Raw genomic sequence first — 24,925 nt, forward strand, 5'->3', positions numbered from 1 at the left:
CTCGGCGGCTCGGCTCGGCTCCGCTTCTTTCTCCTGCCTGCAAATATTTGCTGCCTCGCTGGAAATTCGACGATTTCGCGCGCGCTCTGCTTGCAAAGTCTTTAAGTAAACACGCTCAAATGACCGCCCCGGGCGGCCCGAGGCAAGCTCTCTCCCCCTGCGCGGGATTAGTAACTTTAGGACTTCGACCCCGGGGCTCTGCTTTGCCGGTTACCGCTTCTCCCGGCACCTCGGCCCCGCGGAGCTCGCCTGGAAGCGCCGGTTGCCTGGCTCGGGTGGGTGGCGCCGGCCGCGAGCATCTCCGCGCCCTGGGTCTGTAGCCCTAGGGCTGAGCCCTGGAAAGCCGCGCCTCCTCTCTGCGCCATGGCCTCTGCTTTCTGTACCCGACTGGGTTTCCCCACTTCCACTCGGACAGGGTCTCTTCGCCCCTGGGAGGGCGGGTGGGAGGGACTTGCACGTGGGCATGTGTTTGGGGGTGTGTGTGGGTCCCAGCTTAACCCCTACCGAGCGGAGAAAGTCCGGCTCCATTTCTCACCTTTTCCCCAAGAGGACACACATACCCCGCTCAACTTCACGCCTAAAGCAGCCGCGTCCAGGCCTGGGGTTTCGGATAGGCCAAGCCGGCTGCCGCCTGCCCGCACGCCACACCTGGCCCCGGCTCCTCTCCAGGCGGTGGCCGCTCCGTCGCCTGCTCGGCTGCGGGATGCTTGCTCCCAGGGTCCCAGGCGTCCAGGTTGATCGCCAGCCCCTTACCCTGGTGAGGGAGGCCTTTTTCCCTACGGAAGCCCCGGGCCCTGCAGCGGCTGCGGCGGCGGCGGCGGCGGCATCCTCCTGGTCTCCTCCTCGCTTTCCTCCACCCGAGCTCCGCCGGCTGCTCCTTGGGAGGAAGGGGACTCGCTAGACCAGGCCGAGGCCCAGGTACCTGGGGAGGGGTCGCGTCAGGTCAGCGGGAAGGCGCTTAGGCTTCTCCGCAGGAGGCCAGGGTCAGCTTTGTGGCGGTGGCACAGGGAGAATCAGGACCACCTTTCCCCCCTTACCCCCGGCCAGGAGCCCCCTTTCTCTCCCCCGCCCGCCAAGGGAGGAGGAAGCCCGGGCTGCTCTTGCCGGCGAGGCGGGTCAGGCCGGCGCCTGGCCTGGCCCGGACCCCCGCAGCCCGGTTCTCCGCCTCAGGCCCCGCGCCGCAGCCTCTCCAGCCTCGCTCCCTTCCCCCTTCCTTCCCCGTGGGTCCCGAGGCCGACCTCGGCCCTCCCTCCTCGGTATCCCCCTCCCATCCTTTTCCCTCCCCCGCTGCCCTGTGCTCCGAGCTCCAGGGCTGGGCCCGTGACGTCAAACCCAGTGTGGCGTCGGCGAGACTGGCCGGCGCGGGCCATCAAAAGAGCAACGTCCTCTCTCCCAATTACCCACTGTCAGTCCGGGAACAGGGGCCGACCGGTTGGGAATTAAATGTTAAATACCCCCTACCGGCTGGCTCCATTACCCGGGGCATCCAGCCCCAGGCCCCCTACCCCTCTCTGCCAGCCTCAAATCACCCAGACCAAGAAGGGCCTTCGAGATCTTTTATTTTTCTAAAGGTGGGGGTTGCCCTTCTCCATCCCCGGCCAGTCCGACTTGGTGCTGGCGATTGAATTTAAACGAATAATCCCCACTTTCCCAACCAAAATTAGCGGATAGGCGCCCCTGTACCGGAAGGCCTCCTCACCAGTCTTTTCTTTTTGTCTTTGAAATAGTTCTTAGCCTCAGAAGTTAGCATTTTCAAGACCTGGCATCCGCAGCGTTTCTGCCGCGGGGACTTCTCTCTTCGGCTCTGAGGCCTCAGCGCGCAGGACCCAGGGCTGCTCTTGCTCTCACGCGTGGCTGTGAGCTGGGATCACGCTGCGTGGCGCATCCACCCCCCGATTGACGCGCGGAGAAGCATTTTTCATTTTTTCTTTCAGCTTCTATCCTTAATCTTAATCCCGGGCTTCTTAGCAAAAATGCGTGTGCGTTCATTTCTCCTTGTTTATGGAGAGGTTTCCGGTGAATGTTAGACAGCAACTAAATAATTAAAAGGTTTAGAGAGCACTGTGAGCAGAAGATGCGGGCAGCTTGGCTGGCCCAGGAGAGACGAGTGGTCAGAGAACGAAAGGAAAATCGATGCCTCTTAACTGGGCCGCCTAATAATGGGAGACCAAGTGGGCTCAGGAGAAACGTAGGGGGAGAGCTTTCTTTAAAAAATTGGGGTTCTTTCTTTCTGTCCTATATATGGAAATTCAGCCCTGATTTCAAACAAACAACAGATTTAAGAAGGTGAGGACTCCAAAGAAGATCCAAACGCAAGACCAGGAAGATTCACGTTTTCACTACTTCTTCCAATACATTTCACTAATCTTTCTACAGGGATAGTGTTTTAAAACACGACAACCCTCAAACACCAAGTTGAAGTTGAATATTGATGTTGTTCCTTCACCGCATGAAAGGAATCCTTCAGAACTTACTTTCAGGGACGGCTTCTTCTATCTGGAATTTTTGCATTTGTAGGGAATTTTATGGGGTAGAGGAGCGAAGAGGGAACAATGTCTCCAGTTCAAATAAAACCCCAAATTAAGCTTTCAGCCCCATCGGTGGTATAGCCTGCGGGGGAACCCACTCCCTCTCCTCGCAGCATTGCCCTGCCGTGAGCAGAGAGTGGATTTGGAGTCTTCTTTTCCCGCCTGACCCCTGCTCGCCCGAGCAGCATTTTCGGGCCAGCGGCTGCAGCCACTCGGGCGCCGCTAGGGGATGCAGTGGCTCAAAGGACCGAGCGGGCCGTGCAGGTTGGAGCCCGCGGGGCGGGCCAATCGCGGCTCGGCCGCAGCCTCGCCCGCTGATTGGCCCCTCCCGGCCCCGCCCCCGCTCGCCCCGCCCCTCTCGCTGGGGCGCCTCGGAGCCGCGTGCCCTCCGCCCGGGGGTGCCCATTGCGCAGAGCGTGGCCTGGAAACCCGCGAGCCGGGGAAGGTCGCCGTGGAGTCCCGACCAGAGGCCGGGGTTGGGGTCGGTGCAGACCGAGGGCTGGTTTCCTCGACTGGGGGAGAAACGCCGGGAGCCGGAGTAAGTAGGGCTCCGGGAGGGGCGAAAGGAACAGTTGGGCCCCTGGAGTGAAGACCGAGTTCTTTCTGTCCGTCTACACTGAGCGTACTCGGGGAATGAGTTAGAGCCAGTTTCTTCCTCCCCTCCCCTCTCCTCATCCCTCACTGTTGCCATTCAAGTCAAAAGCACACATTGATTACAAATATTAGGTCCGGAAAGGGCAGCTGCAACAGCTGAAGCGTGTTCATTCTGGGGTCTCGAGAGCGCAAAAGGCTCAGGAAAGAGGTGACAATGACAACAAAATTGACGCGGACGCTCCACTCGAAGGCATCTCCCCTTTACCCGATGCCTCACCCTCTTAGGAAGTCGGCCTGAGAGGCAAATCTCAGAGTACCTTGACACGAAACATTTTGTTTTTCTGATCAATTTAACGCGCACGTTTCCCCACATCGATGCGCTCTCCCAAACACCCTGCATTGGATCCTAATAATGATCCATGCGTGCCTATTTTTTAAAAGTCTGAAAAAGAAAAGTCTGCCCATCGAAATGAACTTCATGAATGGGGCAGGCTGGCTGCACCGGGACGGAATCGTCCACCCGACCCGAATGAATCGTCAGGAGCCGCGGCCACATTTAAAGGGCCAGAGCGCGCGTTCCCTCCCGTCCGCCCCCAAGCCCCGCGGGCCTCGCCCACCCAGCCCGCCGCCCCTCCGCCCGCGGCCGCCCTCTGCGGCGCCCCTTTCCGGTCAGTGGAGGGGCGGGAGGAGGGGCGGGGGTGCGCGGGGCGGGGGGAGAAGTCCTGGAGCGGGTTTGGGTTGCAGTTTCCTTGTGCCGGGGATCCTGTCCCCTACTCGCCAGCGCCAGGCTCCTCCCCCCTCGGCGCGGATGACACTAGAACCTCCTTAAGTTGCGTCGCGCCACAGCTGTCTGCGAACACTGAGCTGCCTGGCGCCGTCTTGATACTTTCAGAAAGAATGCATTCCCTGTAAAAAAAAAAAAAAAATACTGAGAGAGGGAGAGAGAGAGAGAAGAAGAGAGAGAGACGGAGGGAGAGCGAGACAGAGCGAGCAACGCAATCTGACCGAGCAGGTCGTACGCCGCCGCCTCCTCCTCCTCTCTGCTCTTCGCTACCCAGGTTGGTACTGGTGACTTTTTTTTTTTAAGTTTGATTTTTTGCCCCCAACCACTTGGGAGGACCTAAATCAATTTTTAAAACTCAACTCTCCTCTTTTGGAGGTTTTCTAGGGGCTGGGAGGACGGTCCCGGGACCGGTGTCCCCGCGGGAGGGACTTGTCCTCCAAGTTGCAACAGTCAGCCCTGGGACTTGCCCTCCAAGTTGCTCAGCCAGCTCCGGCTCCCGCGAGCCGGGCTGCAGGGACGTCCCCGAGAGCCCTGCGGGCTCCCCGGCCGTGTCCCCGCACTCCTGTGCGGGTCTCGGGTGCGCTGGGCGGGCGGGCGGCGCGAGGGGAGGTGGTGCCACTCCAGCAACTCAGGGGCTCATCCAGGTCTCCCCTTCTCTCCGTTGCAGGTGACCCGAGGAGGGACTCCGCCTCCGAGCGGCTGAGGACCCCGGTGCAGAGGAGCCTGGCTCGCAGAATTGCAGAGTCGTCGCCCCTTTTTACAACCTGGTCCTATTTTATCCTGCCGTACCCAGTTTTTGGATTTTTGTCTTCCCCTTCTTCTCTTTGCTAAACGACCCCTCCAAGATTATTTTTTAAAAACCTTCTTCTTTGCTCACCTTTGCTTCCCAGCCTTCCCATCCCCCCACCGAAAGCAAATCATTCAACGACCCCCGACCCTCCGACTGCAGGAGCCCCCCGACCTCCCAGGCGGACCGCCCTCCCTCCCCGCGCGCGGGTTCCGGGCCCGGCGAGAGGGCGCGAGCGCAGCCGAGGCCATGGAGGTGACGGCGGACCAGCCGCGCTGGGTGAGCCACCACCACCCCGCCGTGCTCAACGGGCAGCACCCGGACACGCACCACCCGGGCCTCGGCCACTCCTACATGGACGCGGCTCAGTACCCGCTGCCGGAGGAGGTGGATGTGCTTTTTAACATCGACGGTCAAGGCAACCACGTCCCGCCTTACTACGGAAACTCTGTCAGGGCCACGGTGCAGAGGTACCCTCCGACCCACCACGGTGAGTGCGCCCGGGGTGCGGGGGCTCCCGCCGGCCGCGTCAGCCGTCCCGGCTCGGGGAGGTCGGGAGGGACCTGAGGGCGGGGAGAGGTCAAGCGAAAGCCCCCATCTGCCGTTCCTGGTTCATTTACAAAAAAATTGGGGCCCGGAAATGGGCGAGGAAGGCCTCTGGCTCGTCGCGAGAGTGTGTTTTGAAAGAGTCGCAGCAGGCGCCTCTCCCGGCTGGTGGCCCTGGGGCCTGGCGCTCACTTGGCAGGCGCCAGGCTGCAGCCCTCCGTCCCTGCGCGGCTGCAGATTTTGGGGGGGGGGTCTCGGGATGTCCCCAGGCGCGGGGTGCCCTGGCTCTTCCTCCGCGGGTCCGGGTTCTCTGGGCCCGGTAGCCGGCGCCGGCCAAGCCCGGCTGGAACCCGGCTCTTCCAAAAAACCTGGGGTTCCCTGTTACCCGCTAGTTCTTTCTAGGCGGGTGGGGGGGGGGGCCCTCTGCCAGCGTCCCTGAATTCGCACATTTTCAGAAAGGCCCCAGAGACCTATTTATTCACACCCTTCTCCTTGACCTTTTCCCAAAGCTAGTGCCTTTGGTTTTTAGACAGGTCTCCTACCTCCTGGCTTCAGGAATGGAATCCTGATGCTGAAGGGGTTTGGGGGGGAAGACCCCTGTCTTAAGTTTGAGGGATCTGTGGTTTCCCAGATTCCCGGCTGCACAGAATTTCCCTGCGTCTTTGCTTTCAAGTTGCCTCTTTGCCTGCAACCCTTGCATTACTCGGTCTCTGGGTACTGCCCTCCCTTAGCCTCCCACCTAAGATGTAGGATCCACCCGCGTTTACGTAAAGGCAATTCCAGTACCACCTCCTTCCCCCTTTCACTTGGAGAAGTTTAGGAGAGTTCCGAAATGTAAAAAAAGAAGACCAGGCCTGTGTAGTTTGAGGAAAAAAGATCGAACACTTTCCAGCTCTAAGTTGGTTCCTAAAGAAGAAACAAGGGTAAAACACTGGGCAGAAAAAGTGTGGGGCTTTCTGAGTCCAGCCAGACCGAACTCTGCCCTGATCCCCCTACTCAGAGCCTGCCTTGGCACCGATGACATAGCCCCTCCGGCAGCAGGCGTCCTCTACCCTGCTGTCGCCAGGTTTTAAGCAATCGTTTCTGCGGATGGGGCGCTCTTTGCCCGTGTTCTGTGCAGATCAACAGTTAAGTGGAAGTGCGGTAGAGGCAGACTTAATATTATTTACTATACTACTTCCTGCATAATATGAATCTTGACCCTTGGTGTTCAGAGAACTCTCTTTCCCTCTCCACTCCCCTCCCCTTCCTCTCTCTTAAGATTTTAGTTTCAGTATTGTTCTTAATGGTTGAATCAAATGTCAAATGCTGAGGCAGGTACCGGATTTAAAGATCAAGAAGTGTGTGGATTTGCACTTGCTTTTTAAACGTACCCCTCAGAGTGTATGAGTTACAGCTACCTTAAGACTGTGTGTTTTAAATGAAGGCTAAACAGACTCTGTGTCTGAGTCACCTTTCATTTAAAATATCACATCAACTGGAATTTTGTGTCTTAGGGGCTCAGGTGAAAATTCACCTATCGCACTGGTGGGATCATAGCTTTATTGAGGGTGCATGGGGCTTAGGTTATCTCCTTCTCCTTTAGGATTTGGGAGGGTGAGAAAAGCAGAGAAAATGGCCATCCCAGGGTCCAGCCTTGGGAACTTTCTCCAACAGCCCTATCAATGAAAATGTCCCTGCAAATCCCATTTCAGGCCTTTTGCGGGCAGCCTGGCCGATTCTGAGCAAGCACTGGGTTAGGGTTCCGGGCACTAACCCTGAAAGTCTCCTGACTTCTGTCCCAAGGGCCTCTCCTTCCTGCATTTGGTGCTGGGAGCTGGGCCTGACTCCAGGGTCGTTCTCTGGTGTGGAGCAGTTGTGTGGCCGGGCTCCATCCTTCAGGCCTCGTCACTCACAGCCGGCTCTCTTATCAGGGGTGCTGGAATTAAGTCCGAGTCAGGGAACTCAGGGCTATTGAAGGAAATCCATAAATCAAGTCAGGTTCTAGAGAGAGACCTTGGGGAATGTGATTTAGGCGCTGTATCTGGAGAGGCCAAATAAGCAAAGGGGCCCTTCTCCCCTCGGCAGCAACCTCTCGGGTGTCAGCCGCAGGCCCTTCATTCTGCTGGATTTGGTGGGACAATCCTGTGGGAGAGAGGGGTGAAGGATTCTGTCCCCAGCCTGACCCCCGGGTGTGCCCGGCACGTACTCCGGGGACCGCTGGGATGAGACAGTGGGCTGAACCCGGGCTTTTGCTGAAAGGGAGGCCGGTGCGAGGTAGAGAGTCCCCAGGTGTCCCTGACGGCCTCCCAGGGTCACACTTACCCTCCTTCTCTCTCCTGCCCTTTCCCCGTTGCCCCACAGGGAGCCAGGTGTGCCGCCCGCCTCTGCTTCATGGATCCCTGCCCTGGCTGGACGGCGGCAAAGCCCTGGGCAGCCACCACACCGCCTCCCCCTGGAATCTCAGCCCCTTCTCCAAGACGTCCATCCACCACGGCTCCCCGGGGCCCCTCTCCGTCTACCCCCCGGCCTCGTCCTCGTCCCTGTCGGGGGGCCACGCCAGCCCGCACCTCTTCACCTTCCCGCCCACCCCACCGAAGGACGTCTCCCCGGACCCGTCGCTGTCCACCCCGGGCTCGGCCGGCTCGGCCCGGCAGGACGAGAAAGAGTGCCTCAAGTACCAGGTGCCGCTGCCCGACAGCATGAAGCTGGAGTCGTCCCACTCCCGCGGCAGCATGACCGCCCTGGGTGGGGCCTCCTCGTCGGCCCACCACCCCATCACCACCTACCCGCCCTACGTGCCCGAGTACAGCTCCGGACTCTTCCCCCCCAGCAGCCTGCTGGGCGGCTCCCCCACTGGCTTCGGATGCAAGTCCAGGCCCAAGGCCCGGTCCAGCACAGGTAGGAGCCAGCTCTCTCCTGGAGCCTTTTCTCCTCCCTCCTCCCCTTTTCCTCAATCCAGGGCCGCACCCAGAGGGACCCCTCAGGGGAGCCGGGGTGTCCCAAAGCCTGCTGAGTTGCCATTCTTCCCATTCTTCCTGCCGGGAAGGCACTGCATGTCCTCCCATCCTAGCTCACGCCTGGCCTCGGAAGCAGAGGGGAAGTGGGATCTGATTTAAAACCCCCCAGTGAGCTGGGAAAGGAAAAAAGACAAACAAAAACAAAGTCATACCCTCTTCTGCCTGTCGCAGGACTTCTGGATTCGGCTGGTAACCTTTAGTCAGTTTCCAAGACCAAATGGAAGGCCGAGGGAATAAATCTTGAGTGTTTCATGCTAAAACGAAACCTCCTCAAGCCTAAACAAACACAGGTCCCTCTATGACCCCTTTGGCCTCTGTCATTCTGACTGTTCCTCTCGCTCAGCTCAAAGGGGACCACGCAGTGAGGACAATCCTTTATTAGACATGTAGACACAAAGTGTGTGTGCATGAGCCTGGCCAAAGCTGCACGCATATTCTCTGCGTGGAAAAGGGGGTTCTCAGCTGAACTGGGAGAAAGCGGTGGCTTTGCATTGGGGAAGCAGAGTTGGATGAAAATCAAATGTCGCCTGGCCCAGTTAGTTACCTGCAGCGTCTCCTAGAGCTCTCAGTGCAGTCAGGGGCAGGAAGCCGTATTAGGACATATTGCTTGGCTGAGCTGCAGCCAGGGAGGTAGAAAGGAACGGAAAAGCGCTCCAGGTGTGGATCTCAGCTTCCTGTGCTCTGTTCCTTTCCAAAATGCAAACGCTGCCTAGCAGCACGCTGAGTTTTTATTCAATTGGTGTCATTACTTGCATGAAAAAAAAAACCCCACACAAAATACTTCGGATTTAAAAATAAATGAATCCATCAACCATTCCATTTCTAAACAAAGTCATTGAGTCAAAAGAGAGCTAGGGATTCTCTGATATTGATTTAACTGTATTTTTAGACAGGGTTTGGTGAAGATTTCGATGTCTCCTTAGGCGTGTCCATTTCAGAGTGGGCATCTGTTCTCTGATCGGCTCCAGGTATCTTGCCTCCGCGCTCTCTCTGTATAGATTCTACATAGAAAGCAATCGTGAAAATCACTTGTCTTTTAGGGATGAGATGAGCAGCCTTGAAACCGAGCTCCCAAAGCTCCGGTTTGAAAAACTTCAGAGGGAGTACGCTGGGAGCCCAGTGACCATGAGATCAGTTTTCAGGGTTTTTTTCCAGGGTGACATTCACTCCGACTGCCTGAACAGGACTGTCTCTATTTAGTTGATATGTTTTAGCTAATCCAATTATTTTCAGACTGCTGCACGCGACAGTTGCATTGTTTATCCCGAGCCAGGAACTTTAATAGAGTCCGGATGCGGTTAGGCTGACAGAAGAACTCAGACCTGCATGTTCAGTACATGAAAGTAGGCAGGAGGGAGAGGGAGGCAGGCTAGCTGGTGGAGTCAAAAAGAAAGCAAGAGGCCGGGAGAGCTGGAGGCACAAAGTGGCCGCGGTGCCTGGCAGGGGCTGGGCTTGGGGGTGGAGGGAAGGATTAAGGAGAAGTGGGGTGCAGCTTGACTCAGAAACACAGGCCGGGGCGCTGAATCTAAAGAGAGCAGACCTGTGCATTTTGAGGTCGTGATGGGATTTCTTTTCTTTTTCTTTCTTTTTTTTTTAAAGTTCTCTCTTCTGGTAAAGCTATGAGGTTGGGGAGAGCTCGTGGTATCTGAGGCCGGGGTAGTGGTTTGTGCGGGGGGAGGGGACAGAGTGACTTTTCCAAGATACTCTGGTTTCTGTACCCTCATTTCCGTGTTTGATTTCTCCCCCTCTTGTGCACATTTTCTGCCTTAAGTTTAGTCTTTTCTTTCCTCTCATTTCTTTCCGTAAGACTCTGAACATGGAGGGGAGAAAGAGAGGGCCGTGGTTTCCCTAAGCCAGAGCTAGGAATACCGATACACCGATTTTGGTTTTTTTGGCAAGGAGGAGAGGAGGCCATTTCAATTTGGCCTTTTTACTTCCTCCTTCTTAATTCCTTTCTCACAGTCATGAACACCAAGAACAGCACACCTGGCGGGGGCGGCGAGTGAGCTGGGACTTTTGGGAGTGTGGAGGGGAAGTTTCGAGAAGCCCCTCCTTGTGCAGGGGGTGGAGGTGGTGGGAATTCTAGAGGAGGGGATTCTCTTGGTTTTAGTGGTTGCGCGCTCTCTCTCTCTCTCTATTATTTTTTTCCCCTTTAACCTCTTCTTTGCAAATGCATTTGCTGAAGGAGGACACAGAGAAGAGAGAGTTTTTGGGGTTGTCGCTGGAAACGGTTGAAGTTGTGGTTAGGGCACCTATTGCTGTCTTAACGCCTGGGCTTTCAGGGCTGGGACGAAGCTTTTGCAAACAAAAGACAGAGTCTTTGTGTCCAGGGCCGCTTCTTAGCTCCCCTGCCACCTTTCCAGTTGGGCATCTCCCTCCACTGTCCTCTGATCGAGCTCCTACCCTGCTCCCTACCCCCTCCCACAGCCTGGTTGCAGGGTTTCAGGCCAAGGCGGAGCAAGAGGCATTTGCCAGCAGCTGTTGAATGTCAAGAGGCCTCGCCGCTCTGTGGTTCTTGTCACCTAAGAGAGAGGTGTCTGCCTGAGCAGCTCACAACAGGCAGGGGTGAGGAGAGGGGAGGAAAGAAGGCAGGAGAGAGTCAGGGCCTCCATTAGGAAAATTGGCTGTTTGCTGAAGTCACAGACCAGAGGCAGCAAGGAAAAAAGAAGAAGAAAAGCCCATAGGAGGCAATGGCAAACTTGCCGAGTGAATCAAGACAGAAAATTACCCTAGTGTGCAGAACCTTGTTGAAGAGGGAACCGTTGCTAGCTTTCAAGGTGTTTCTGAAAAGGAAGCTATCACCCTCCCCACCACCCTGCAAATGAAAGGAAATCAGACTGATCATGTCAGGCTGGGAGGTCCCCCAGTGCCAGGGTGCCCAGGAGCCGGGTGGCAACCACGCTCCTTGCCTCCAACCATAGTGGCCTCTCCTCACACTGCCCTCTGCCCAGTGCCCAAGTAGGGGAGGAGCCCGAGGGGGTCCCCTGTCTGGGCAGGGTGGGGAGTGGGCCTGAAGTCCTAGCTGGGACAGGGCCAGTGCTGCCCCAGAAGGGGCTGACCCAGCAGCCACCGGGGACACAAAAAGGCAGGCCTGTGGCCTCCTGGCTTGGGCTGCAGCCGGTTACTCGCCCACTCACCCTTCACTCTTTCCTCCCAGCCTCCCCCACATCCAGTCTGCCACATCCCTCAGGCTTTTGACCCCAACTGAAAGGTGTCTGGGTGTGATTCAGGCCTGAGTCTTTTTCAAGAACTGAGAAGAGCCGTCGGGTACTTAGGAAGGCGCCTTTGGCATGCACTGCAGCGTTGTTTGTGTTTAATCTCAGGGGTTCTGGGGCACAGTGAAGGCTCTCTGGGGACTCTAGGCTAAGAAACTTTCGGAATGTGGAGCAAAAAAAACCCCTCTCTTACGTCCTCATTTTTTGTTTTTGTTTTTGAAAAAGCAAAGTAGACAAAAACTAGTGGGCACCATCCCTGACTTTCATGGAAAAGGGTGCAAGACCCTCTTCCATTTGCAAAAGTCTTTAACTTTCCTGAAGAACTTATCCCTGGAGAGGATCACAGGCCCCCAAGTGTGAACCCCTCTAGTTCCCTCCTACTCGGTCTGGGGCTTTCCAAAGGTCCAATAGGTCCCATATCTGCTAAGGCAGATTTTTCCTCCTTTTAGGGGAATCAAAATTCTCAAGCACCCTTCTGGGTTCTCTTCTTCCACCCCAGTGGTCCAGGCAGGTTGGAGGTCATTAATTACTCTCTTAAAACAGTCTTCAGGGCTCATTTTTCTTCCCTACCTACCCTCCGGGGTCCTCCTCTGGGCCTCCCCTCTCTGGGAGACCAACTTGAGTTGAGCCTCCTGTTCCTGCAGGGAAGGGGAGTCCTGGCTTTCTCTGGGCACCGAGAGAACTGGGCACTAGAGACTCGTGTGTCCCTGGGTCCCCCAAAACCAAGGAGATTCTCCTAGAAAGCATCTTTCTCTTCCTCTTGCAGAAGTTGAAATCAGTTAGCCAACTCCCCTAAGTCTTGAAATGGTAATTTAAGGGATTCTTCCAAGGAGCTTTCTGGGTGGGTCTGGGTCCCTTTCCAGCCTAGGCTGAGGGAGTGAATGCTGCTCAAACTTCCTACCGGCCTGGCCGGTTTTCGTTTATTTTGTTTGTTTGTGTTTTTGGGAAAAGAGAAACTGTAGGCAGGCCTTGGTTAATGAGCAGCCACCCCACTTTGTTAACTCGCCTCTTCTCCTGATCTTCCTCTGATCGGCTTCACTCTGTGCTCCCAAACCTTCCCTTTTCCTTTTTCCCTCCCTCCCCCTCTTCCAGGTTCCCAGCCTAAAGTTTGCATTTCCCCCTTGCACCCCCTGGCTGGCGTCATACTTCAACTTCAGTCTCTGTAACAGCGGCTGGAAAGCTATGGAAACCCCTGCTGGGTCCTAATCGCTTCCTTTCCAGCCAGGGACATTTACAGTTTGATTGGAAGTAAAATCTAAAACCCTAGCTAGTGAAATCAATCAGCCGATTGATCAATCTATACATCTGTTTACTATCTGTTCACCTATCTAGCCATTGATGAATCCTTCCTTTCCTCCTGTCCTAATCTTCATTATTTAATCACCCATGATGGGTCACCTTTGTCTTCCTTTTTTTCCTTTGAGGGAAATGAATGGAATGTTTACCTTTTGCCAGCATCCAGGGCTCACGATTTTCTCAGGGAAGTATTTGTAGCTGGAATCTGCATTCCTCCTTGGTCCTGCCCGATCTTCTCCATCAAGTCGGGCAAGCCAAGAACAGGGTTCTGTTGCGACGATGCATCTGCCCCTTCTGCGGGCGCCTCCATGTGTGTCGGGGGAACGGTCATGTCAGGACAGCATTCCCCAGCTCAACTTTGGAGCATCTTGGAAAGAGGTGGGGGTGGACACGCTCCCCAAAAGAGGAGGGAGAAGGAAAAAAGTTCTTCATTTTACTTTTCTCCCCCAATTCCAAATGCTGTCAGCTTTCCTGCGTGTTTTCCTTCCCTAAGTGTCTTATCTGTGCTTTTGTTTCCAGAAGGCAGGGAGTGTGTGAACTGCGGGGCAACCTCGACCCCACTGTGGCGGCGAGATGGCACGGGACACTACCTGTGCAATGCCTGCGGGCTCTACCACAAAATGAACGGACAGAACCGGCCCCTCATTAAGCCCAAGCGAAGGCTGGTAAGTTCTCGGGAAGGGATGGATTCCACGCTGACCATTCCGGGTTTCTCATTTCCTTTCTTCCTGCAATTTCTGCAGGAAATTGACAGGATAGCCTCCGATCATGTCAGCTGGCTTGGGACAGTTTTTTTTTTTTCTTTTTCTTTCTTTCTTCCTTTTCTTTTCTTTTTTTTTTTTTTTTTCAAATTTGATACACAGAACAGCTCTTTTCCCCTCTTTTTCCCCATCCATGTTTCTTAAGTCACTTGTGAACATTTTAAGGAGACTGAATTCTTGGTTATCAAATCTGCAGTGTATTCCCGAATAGAATAAAGGTATGAACAGGACCAGAGCAGCTGATTTAAGTGCATTGATGAGCACTGTTTGACAGATGGAGACATTTAGTATGAGGATGGAATGTTCCAGAAACCATCCAGAATGGGTTCCTGAAGTTGTGGCGTGTGGCTTCCCAGGAAGGATCACAGACTCAGTGCAGTGGATGGATTTGTTATGCTAATGCTTCAAAATGGTTGGAGCTGATTAAATGAATTTCAGAGGCTTCACCAGCAACCAGTGAGCCTAATGCCACTTTCCTCCTCTCTTGGTCTCAGCATTTGAGAACTTCCCACAGGCAATTCCTATGGGAAACGTCGTGTGAGTCCTCTCATACCTGGCATTTGGTCTTATTTTCTCTTTGAACTACGACCAGTAGGGTGATAGTTTTTTCTCTCCTCTCTCATTATTCTTTTAAAAACTTTTTAAGCATGAGGGATCCTTGAGAAAACCTGGCTCTGTCAAGCATTTATAAGGAAGGCTCATAGGGGTCATTCATTTGCAAGCTCCTCTTTGGAAATTTGAATAGTAAATGTATGTGACAGACAAATAACAACTCTAGCCACAGCTAAGAGATCAAAATGCTTTATGTGGTGCTGACATTGACCAAGTCGAGATGGGAGGAGGGGAATTTCCCCATACAGATTAATGGATAAATTAGCATCCATCAATTTCTAAGGAAGGAAAAAGAACACCTCTGTATTCTTTTTAAAGAATTATTTGCCCTTCCCATCAGATTGTAGTGCAACTCAACACCTTTCACATCCTATTTTGAAGAAGGAAAAACTTTCTTTCTTTTTTTTTTTTTTTTTTTTTGAGACAGTCTCACTCTGTCACCCAGGCTGGAATGCAGTGGCATGATCCTGGCTCACTGCAACTTCCACCTCCCGGGTTCAAGCAATTCTCCTGTCTCAGCCTCCTGAATAGCTGGGACTAGGGACACCCGCCCCCACACCTGGCAAATTTTTGTATTTTCAGTAGAGACAGGGTTTCGCCTTGTTGGCCAGGCTGGTCTCAAACTCCTGACCTCAGGTGATCCACCCGCCTCCGCCTCCCAGAGTGCTGGGATTACAGGCATGAGCCACTGCTCCCGGCTAAAGAAGGAAAACTTTCTAGGGATGGAAATGTCCACATGACTTTAATCTTTGACAATTCTGGATAATGAGGCTTTATTCTTTCTGATCTTTGCCCCCTTCTCCAACTTTCTCAACCTTCCCCCACCTCTCCTCCTGCAGTTTGGTTTTTTTTTTTTTTTTCCTTTCTCTCATGTGCAAAGCTGACTTCCTAGGAAAAAGCTGCCGGATATCTGAGCACTGGAGATAACTCATAAACAACAACTCAGCTTCCCCAACCTAAACACCAAGATGTTTGAACATATCAGAACAAGAAGTGTTTAAAAAAAAAAAAAAGGCTAGAGGTGTTAGTGCAGAATGAATATGATCACACCACAAAAGAATGTTTTGAATCACTCAAAAACCTGGCCTTAGTAAAAAAAAAAAAAAAAAAAAAAAAAAAGAGAGAGAGAGAGAGGAAAAAAAACAACAACAAACAAAAACCTTCTTGTTAAAATGTGTCCTGGTACCATTATATTTGTTGTTGTTGTTTTTTCTAATAAAAGTAAAGAAGGAAAAAGAGGGATTAAAAGTCTCAAGGCATGGACTGATTGGTGAGCAAAAGTTTATTTGACATTTACTTGGGTCTTCTTCTGTCTGGTCAGATTGCAGATGAGGACCATAATTCCATTTTATACAATTTTGTCTCCACTCACCTTTCATAGGAAATCTCTAGAACTCTGAGTAATAATTGCTTTGAATTTTAGAGTTCAATGACTGTCACATTTTCATCTGTCTTTTCTTTCTTAATCATCTGCCTTGGGTGGTTTGATGTTTTTAGTTCTATAGAATTCATAAGCTACAGGGAGATAGAACACAGGACACATTCAGATTCAGATTTCTTTTTCTTTCTCTCTCTCTCTTTTTTTTTTTTAGCCCTGAGATGTATTTGACTTCTGAACACCTAGAACCCTTTATTTTCTTCTTTCCTGTATTCCCTGACCCTTTGTTCCAGTTCCAGCTTGCTATTTTTGTTTGATACATTTGCAGATTCACTGAAGACCACCCAGCCCATATATAGCTAGTTCTTCCGTGAGATGCGTATTTAACCCTGAATAAACTAATGCAGGAAATAGGAGAGATGACTGAAGGGAAGACTCATAGATTCTTTTCTCCCTGGCATTGCCAGGATTTTCATACATCTCACCACTAGCGAGAGGCTGAGCTGCTTGCCTTAGTATACTGTACCTCCTGCTAGTGACCCAGGCAGTGTGGCTTTGAGAGACCCTGAGTTCCCATAAAGTTTGTAGTACTGGAAGCATCTTCCTTTGCTTTTATTTAGGTTGCTGTCAATAGACTGCAAAAGACTACATGCTGCACCTTGTCATCTGGAGCTCTGATTTTACCAGTTGGCATTATATGCTTGTACTGTGTACATTCAGAATTGCTGGGCTAGGAAATTCAGGTGCCTGAGTGATATGAATCTGCTATATCTGAGTAGCTCTTCTAAAAAAAAAACACTATAGGAAGATAATAATGACATATAATTTAATTGTCAAAATCATTAAGCCCTGATTTTATGTAGTACTTTCTCCCGAAAAGTACACAAATGAAAGTTGTTTAAGCATTAAATTATCACGTTTCATAAAGGCAGTCGGGCAGAGGCATGTGGGGTTAGATCGACACTCATGGACAATGTGAATTACGTTCAAGAAGGACGGCAAAGGACTCCCATCTTCTCCCTTATGATAGGTCAGGGCAGTTTTTAGTTTCCAGTTTCTTAGAATACAGAAAAGAAAGAATTTGTTTGAAAAGATCATAATATACTCTGTTATTTACATCTCACAGGAGCATATCTGTGAAACAATTTAGCAACTTTGAAAGAAAAAGGGTCACTCAGGTTAATTCAAAATTGTCACTGGGTTCTCCATCTCTGGCGGCTTCGGGTGTTGGCTTCAACTTTTTGCTTGACAAAATATTGATATAAAACTGTACCAGGATCCCAGGCCGGGTGCGGTGGCTCACGCCTGTAATCATTCCCAGCACTTTGGGAGGCCGAGGCAGGCAGATCACGAGGTTAGGAGATGGAGACCATCCTGGCTAACAAGGTGAAACCCCGTCTCTACTAAAAATACAAAAAATTAGCCGGGCGTGGTGGCGGGCGCCTGTAGTCCCAGCTACTCGGGAGGCTGAGGCAGGAGAATGGCGTGAACCCGGGAGGCGGAGCTTGCAGTGAGCCAAGATCGCGGCACTGAACTCCAGCCTGGGTGACAGAGCGAGACTCCGTCTCAAAAACAAAACAAAACAAAACAAAACAAAACAAAACAAAACACAAAAAACAAAACTGTACCAGGATCCCTATAGTTCTTGTTCTGTGTTCTTATAACCATACCAGAATTTTCTTCATCACAGACAGAGACTAAACTCTTCCTTCTCTTACCTTTCCTTTGATAATATTTTTGATCCAGGAACGGGGATAATTTTGCAGTTAAAATTTTCTTTTTATGATGGAAGGTGAGGAGGAGAGAGAGGTTTATATTAGAATTGACCCAGCTCCATTTTTTTCCAATGGTTTTTTTCAGTTTTTTTTTTTTTTAAAGAGTGAACAGAGAATAGTCACCTGATCAATTTAAATATGTCAAAAAGTGAAAGAAAAATCTCTCTTTTAAAGGAAAGGAGGGCAGTAACACAACCAAGGAATCAAAATTCAAGTTGAGGCTGACCTTTGACCTGCAACTATGCTACTCCATAAACAGCAAATAGGAAATGCCTGATTTCATGAAGGTGAACTGGTATCAGAGGAGGCGAGGGATCCAGGGTTCCTGATGAGTGGCAACATTCCTTGGTCTTTTGAGTTTGCTTGATTGGTAGATCAAATTTAGGTGACAGCCAGCTAAAGAGAGTGGAGGGTGGCTGTCTTGTGAATGGGAAGTGACCAAGCTTGAACGCACAGGCTGTGGTGGCTCATGCCTGTAATACCAGCACTTTGGGAGGCCGAGGCAGGCAGATCACTTGAGGTCAGGAGTTCAAGACCAGCCTGGCTAACATAGTAAAACCCTGTTTTCACTAAAAATAGAAAAATTAGCCGGGCGTGGTGGCAGGTGCCTATAAATCCCAGCTACTCGGGAGTCTGAGGCAGGAGAATTGTTTCAACCTGCGAGGCGGAGGTTGCAGTGAGCTGAGATCGCACCACAGCACTCCAGCCTGGGTGACAGAGCGAGACTCCATCTCAAAACGAGAAAAAAAGAAAGTGCAGGCTGTATAAATTTAGGAGGTCTTGTCAACCTAGGATGTCCTACTTGGTGCTTCCTCAGGTGTGTCACCCATGTGTGCGTGCCACACACTTGCACAGACATTCTTTGCAGAATTTGCTGTTGTGTGCACCCTGTTCTCTTTATAACTCAGCATTTCTTTATTTGGGATCCAGAGTGTTTTTGGTGCTTGGCTTTGTGCCTTGTTTGCTGTGAGTGCATCCTGATGGCCGGAGCCTATTTGAGGATGGATATTCTTGGGAGTTGTGTTTGAAAACGACCTCTCGTGACCCTGGACTTGGTGAAAAAGGCAACTGAAAGCCCAGTTCCAAAATTAGGCTGGCTAATTCAAAATTGCCACCCATAAAAATTAACCCTCTGGTGTACTTTGTGGGATGAGGGTAGGAGGATGAGACTGCCAGGGAGGGGGCCCCGGCTTCCTGCTCTTACCGGGGAGTGGCAGGTGAAATTCTGACCATGTTACTGCAATCCTGACATGCTCCAGTGGAGTGGCGACATTTTTCTTCTCCGGGCAGCTTTTGGGGATCTATATTACTTTCATGTGGGCCACTTGCTAGTTTTGATTTCAATGATAATTTCTTCCTTCCTTTTTTTTTTTTTTCAAGCCTGTCTTCATAGTGATGACAACACATTTAACATTTGTTTTGGTTTTACCCTTTCCTCTCTCCCCACTCTCAGTCTGCAGCCAGGAGAGCAGGGACGTCCTGTGCGAACTGTCAGACCACCACAACCACACTCTGGAGGAGGAACGCCAATGGGGACCCTGTCTGCAATGCCTGTGGGCTCTACTACAAGCTTCACAATGTAAGTGGACTGGGACCAGCAAGAACAGGGCTCGCTTCCTGATGGTGACCAGCAAACAGCGTCACCACCACCCTCTCCAAGTGAATCACCCACCATGGGGGCACATGACAGGCTCCAAGTAATTGATGCAATAGGACCTAGCTTGGAAAACTACCTTGTCTAGCATAGCCGTGCTGAGGCCAAGGGGGCTCACAGCCTGGCAGCCACATGACCCCCTTGGTATGCACTGGACACTCCACATACCATGCAGCAATCCGATGTGCTGAGTGGGCCTGTCTGGTTTATAAGGAAAAAAAAAACTTCCTTTTGGAAAACAAAAAAAGCCACCGGTCCTATTTTGTTGTTTCCTTACACTTTAAACTCTTTGCAGAAAGAGAGAGTGAAAGAGAAAGGTAAATAGAATTGTAATGTGTGGCAGGCACTCTGGAAACAAAGAGGACCCATTTGGTTACTGAGAGGTAAAAAGTCTTGGCTAAATCTGTGCTATAAATTTGAAATGGATCCTCTGTATAAAAGACATGGAAAAAAATGTCTGAGAGATTTCATCTGATGTCTTTGTCTGAACCAACTTTCACGTGCAGAGAGCTAGCTCCTGAGGAAGGTGGCTGGCCTGGAGGAAGTTATCATACCAGGGAAAAGAAACTGTCATTTTCTCCTTTTATATCATGTTAGCAGAATGGTAACTGCCGGTCACCTGAGTTTAGCTGTGTCATTTCTAATCTTTCCATTTGGGGTCCTCTCATTTTCTAATATATCTTAATCTTAAAAATTTTTTTTTCAGTTTTTTTTTCCTGAAATCATTCTGGCTCACAGGCCATGATTCTAGTGAGGCTTCAAGTTTACATTAATTCTAAAGACAAAAATGGTCATTTTGGTCTCTCTCTGTCTTGCTCTCTCTCTCTCCTTTCTTTTTAGCTCTTTCTGATTCTCCTAAATTCTCTTGGCCAACCTGACTTTGGCAAAGTCTGGGGCTGAACAGGGAGGAGACAGGGACTTTTGCTTGCGGCGGTTCTGGCAATGAACTCATCTTACTCAGGAATACCTGGGAATTGGGGAGGAAGCTTTTCTGGTTGGATGTTTTGAGTCATAGAGAACTTCTCAGGGTGACCCCAGCACCCTGCTTCTTTTTTACTTCTTGGGAACAAGTTGCTGTGATTCCGAGGAGCCCTATACACTCATTTCCCTGCCTGTGCCATCTCTCTCACTGTGGTCCTGGCGCAGTGAATGAAACTAGAGTCTTACTACGATCCCTTATTCTCCCTTAGGTCCTGGGACTGTGGTCTATGTACATTTATCAGCAATTAAATCCAAGTTCTGTTTCCACTTTGGGGAATTTACTTGCTGACTGCAGTAGAGATAGAGATTCGTGAAGAAAATCTGGAAGACTTGGGCTTATAAGCTATTAGGTTATTAGCATGAGGGCTTATTAGCTATCCAGTCATCAGCACTGCCTACAAAGTTATTTTTGGGCTGTAATTTATGGATTTCAAAGAACTTTCATGTTACTTGATTACATTTGAGCCTGAGATAGTCCCATGATGTAGACAGGGCAGAAATTATTTTTATTTCAGTTTTACTTGAAGGAATTATGACTCAGAAAAGCAAGTCGCTTGCACAAGTTAACGTGGCTGAGAAAGTAGAAGAGTCAGGGCCCATTTCAGAGTCAGGAGGCTTTCCTGGGAGGTTGGCAGTGTCAGAACTAAGAGGAGAACCAGGGGAAAGGGAATGCTCTGTTTTTTTAGAGTACAACAAAATTATAACATTGTGTGTGTACGTATATTTCATCCCTATATCCGTGGAAGTATAGGAATTACAGGTGATTAGTTATCTGTTTTTTTGAATAGTTAGCTGGGATGAGATATGATCTCACTTGTGTCTGATCATATATATATATATTTCTGAAGAATATGAATTTCTCAAATCAAAGCAAAGCTGAGGAATCCTCTCCATGGCTCACTTCGACCTCCTCAATCTTAATGAGCTTGGTCTTCGTGGCTGGGCTCCAGTGAGTGGGAGACAGAGACTTCCTCATCCTCAAGAGTGGTTTTTCTGTCTTCTCTGGTTTACCAGGAATTTGTAAAAGGAGGCGATTGATGTGTATTGAACAATAAGAGATAATAATCTGTTAACATTGTCATCACGTTGCATTTTGCTCTGCCCTTCCAGACATCTCTACATGGATGCCATAAGCTCTTTCTTCTTATCTAGGTGTTTAGATAACTGCCTACCTTGGTATCAGCATCTCTCAGTGGTGTTGTGACTGGTTATCTGGGGTTGTGTGGCTGCTGGTGTAACTACATATTATATTTAGATACCTGGCTATGTATAGCTAGATATCGGCATCCAGAGCTGTGTATCTGGACATTATCTTGGTGAAGATTTGATGCGGGAGTAGATTCCTGTCATCTCTGTAGGCTGCATCTTTATCTTGATGATAACTTTGAAGAAGGAACCCGGAGATGTTCCTCTGGCAGTGACCTTTCTGGGCTCTCCTGCCATTGGTCATGTTGCCTTCCTGGGCTTGGGGGAAATAAGGTCTCAGCTCCAGTGTGGGGCTTTGTCTCCTTCTCCAGGTGATCTCTCCCAGCTCAGCTTCAGGAAGCTGAGTGTTGGCTGCTCTCAGCAGGTTGGCCATTTGAATTCTCCCTTTCTTAGCTGTGATTTTCTGGCTTTGGGAATAGACAGGTAAAACCCAGAGCCAAAGGTTCTCCACCCTTGAGAACTGTGGTGGAAGGCGATGCTTTCAGCCCGGGAAGTCAGGAACGGCCGGGACACTGACATTCGCTCCGAGTCTGCCACCCTCCCCAGGGAACGTGGCCAGATGTGGAGTTTGCTCTTCCGGGCAGATGTCTGCTGTTGGGGTTAATCTGCTTCTGCCTCCCTGTGGGGAGTAGCTTCTATTTACTTTGTAAATTTTCCTTTCTTGATCTGGGCCCCCAAAGCAAATGTATTTTTGAAAGGCAAATGAGGTTTATCAAGAAGAGAGAAATGGTAGCTGTCTCCGAGACTGAAGTCTCTTGATCTTGAGAGTAGGGTCTGGTCTCTGTCTCTTTCCTCTAGCACATTCTTGGTCTTTCCTCTTTAAGATGAGTGCCCTTTTGTGCTTTGCACCCCGTAGGTGGTTATTAAATACTTGTTGATTGGTTGGTTGGCTGTTTGTCTGGTTAGAAGTGGAGAGTCAGAGCTAGGTGGAAATAGCACTTGCAACCATTGCAGCTGCTGTTGGAGTGATACAGGCAAGAGATCACTTTTGGGCCGGCCGCGGTGGCTCACGCCTGTAATCCCAGCACTTTGGGAGGCCGAGGTGGGCAGATCACAATGTCAGGAGTTCGAGACCAGCCTGCCCAATATGGTGAAACCCCGTCTTTACTAAAAATACAAAAATTAGCCAGGTGTGGTGGCAGGCGCCTCTAGTCCCAGCTACTCAGGAGGCTGAAGCAGGAGAATTGCTTGAACCTGGGAGGCAGAGGTTGCAGTGAGCCGAGATCGCGCCACTGCACTCCAGCCTGGGCGACAGAGCGAGACTTCGTCTCAAAAAAAAAAAAAAAAAAAAAAAAAAGATCACCTTTAAGAAAGGCATGGTTTCATAAAATACAACCCGGCTACATATAAATTCTAGGGGAAGATTTTATGGCACCTCTTAAAGGCCAGGTAGAAGAGAGGCAACGGAAAGTTACTCAGTGGAGCAGTACAGTCCTCATTTCTTCAAGGCAGACAGCCTTAACCACCTAGAGGCCGATGAGCTGGGGAGCGCTTTTCAAGTTCTGAAGCAGATTTGTCAGAGTAGACAAAATGGTATTTTCCTCCTGAAGATTCTTCACTACCTCGATTCTTATGAAATAGTCTAAGAAGTTCTAAAGAAATAAGACAAGTGAATTCTATTTTCGTTACCAGAGAAATACAATCGTACTAGATGGGGCTCTAATCTGGTAACTTATGTATTTTAGTTCTTCAGTCCCTGGGAAGGAGACAGGAGAAGGTGGGAGGGAGGAAGGGGCCGGCTGAAATGGAAACAGATCCCTGATCCGGGGCGGCCGGTGGAACCCTTGTTGGAGTGCGAGAGCCTGTGCATTTCAGAGGCAGCAAAAAAGTAAAAAAAAAAAAAAAAATTGATCTTTGTTTAGATTAACAGACCCCTGACTATGAAGAAGGAAGGCATCCAGACCAGAAACCGAAAAATGTCTAGCAAATCCAAAAAGTGCAAAAAAGTGCATGACTCACTGGAGGACTTCCCCAAGAACAGCTCGTTTAACCCGGCTGCCCTCTCCAGACATATGTCCTCCCTGAGCCACATCTCGCCCTTCAGCCACTCCAGCCACATGCTGACCACGCCCACGCCGATGCACCCGCCATCCAGCCTGTCCTTTGGACCGCACCACCCCTCCAGCATGGTCACCGCCATGGGTTAGAGCCCTGCTCGATGCTCACAGGGCCCCCAGCGAGAGTCCCTGCAGGCCCCTTCGACTTGCATTTTTGCAGGAGCTGTATCATGAAGCCTAAATGCGATGGATCTATGTTTTTGAAGGCAGAAAGCAAAATTATGTTTGCCACTTTGCAAAGGAGCTCACTGTGGTGTCTGTGTTCCCACCACTGAATCTGGACCCCATCTGTGAATAAGCCATTCTGACTCATATCCCCTATTTAACAGGGTCTCTAGTGCTGTGAAAAAAAAAATGCTGAACATTGCATATAACTTATATTGTAAGAAATACTGTACAATGACTTTATTGCATCTGGGTAGCTGTAAGGCATGAAGGATGCCAAGAAGTTTAAGGAATATGGGAGAAATAGAGTGTGGAAATTAAGAAGAAACTAGGTCTGATATTCAAATGGACAAACTGCCAGTTTTGTTTCCTTTCACTGGCCACAGTTGTTTGATGCATTAAAAGAAAAAAAAAAAAAGAAAAAAAGAGAAAAGAAAAAAAAGAAAAAAGTTGTAGGCGAATCATTCGTTCAAAGCTGTTGGCCTCTGCAAAGGAAATACCAGTTCTGGGCAATCAGTGTTACCATTCACCAGTTGCCACTGAGGGTTTCAGAGAGCCTTTTTCTAGGCCTACATGCTTTGTGAACAAGTCCCTGTAATTGTTGTTCGTATGTATAATTCAAAGCACCAAAATAAGAAAAGATGTAGATTTATTTCATCATATTATACAGACCGAATTGTTGTATAAATTTATTTACTGCTAGTCTTAAGAACTGCTTTCTTTCGTTTGTTTGTTTCAATATTTTCCTTCTCTCTCAATTTTTGGTTGAATAAACTAGATTATATTCAGTTGGCCTAAGGTGGTTGTGCTCGGAGGGTTTCTTGCTTCTTTTCCATTTTGTTTTTGGATGATATTTATTAAATAGCTTCTGAGAGTCCGGCGGCATCTGTCTTGTCCCTGTTCCTGCAGCCTGTGCTGAGGGTAGCGGTGTATGAGCTACCAGTGTGCATGTCAGCAACCCTGGCCCGACAGGCCATGTCCTGCAAGCGGCCCAGCTGCCTCTTCGCCCTGTCGTGTTCTGTGTTAGTGATCACTGCCTTTAATACAGTCTGTTGGAATAATATTATAAGCATAATAATAAAGTGAAAATATTTTAAAACTACAAAATGACATCGTATCCACGTGCTGGCCGAGCTCTTCTAGAATCTGGTAGCTCTAGCTAATTTCAGAGAAAGGAGTTAAAAGAAACAACAACCAAACATGTTAAGTTATTCACCAGGAGCCAGTGCTAACCCCAGCGAGTCAACGTCTATTTTGGGGGGACCTGGGAGTATTTGGCGTTCTACATGCGGCCTGGAGGAATTTATCCTGGGGCCGGGGTGACATCTGGGGTCCCCTAGTGAGCGGCAGTGTGTCTTCCCGCTCTCCTCCTGCCCTCGAAGGAGGATTGGGAAGATTTCCAGGCTGAGATTCCCAGACGCAAACTGCAGCTGATGCGTTCCTCGTTCCTCGAGGTTCTCTTTGAGATGGAAACGAGCCGGCTGCTCTTGTGTTCATTTCTGTTTTGCTTTTCTGCTGTCGAATGAATAACACCACAGTGAAGGGATTATTGGAATGTTTTCGAAACACAAAATAACCATTTTGTAG

At 50.3% G+C, this 24,925-nt stretch overlaps 1 protein-coding gene across 4 annotated transcripts; it reads left to right on the forward strand.

The window, feature by feature from the left end:
* The first annotated feature begins 2,909 nt into the window (after nucleotides 1-2,909).
* Nucleotides 2,910-24,440, forward strand: GATA3 (GATA binding protein 3). Of its 4 annotated transcripts, none has more exons than XM_063611050.1 (6): nucleotides 2,910-3,066; nucleotides 4,574-5,183; nucleotides 7,583-8,119; nucleotides 13,269-13,414; nucleotides 18,729-18,854; nucleotides 22,979-24,341. In XM_063611050.1, the coding sequence occupies exons 2-6, from the start codon at nucleotides 4,943-4,945 to the stop codon at nucleotides 23,261-23,263; spliced, it is 1,335 nt and encodes a 444-aa protein (XP_063467120.1). In that variant the 5' UTR covers nucleotides 2,910-3,066; nucleotides 4,574-4,942; the 3' UTR covers nucleotides 23,264-24,341. The 4 variants fall into 4 exon arrangements, with proteins under 4 accessions (XP_063467120.1, XP_063467121.1, XP_055152157.1 ...); XM_063611051.1 differs by having other exon boundaries at nucleotides 13,272-13,414; XM_055296182.2 differs by lacking the exon at nucleotides 2,910-3,066 and adding an exon at nucleotides 3,940-4,180 and having other exon boundaries at nucleotides 22,979-24,440.
* The last annotated feature ends 485 nt before the right edge of the window (nucleotides 24,441-24,925 follow it).

The sequence above is a fragment of the Symphalangus syndactylus genome, chromosome 10 (assembly GCF_028878055.3).
Source record: "Symphalangus syndactylus isolate Jambi chromosome 10, NHGRI_mSymSyn1-v2.1_pri, whole genome shotgun sequence".
Taxonomy (NCBI): Eukaryota; Metazoa; Chordata; class Mammalia; order Primates; family Hylobatidae; genus Symphalangus; species Symphalangus syndactylus.

Coding starts and splice junctions, on each gene's coding strand:
- GATA3 (XM_063611050.1), top strand. CDS start 4,943: ATGGAGGTGACGGCGGACCAGCCGCGCTGGGTGAGCCACCACCACCCC. Junction 8,120..13,268: donor CAAGGCCCGGTCCAGCACAG/GTAGGAGCCAGC, acceptor TTTTGTTTCCAG/AAGGCAGGGAGTGTGTGAAC. Junction 18,855..22,978: donor TCTACTACAAGCTTCACAAT/GTAAGTGGACTG, acceptor ATCTTTGTTTAG/ATTAACAGACCCCTGACTAT.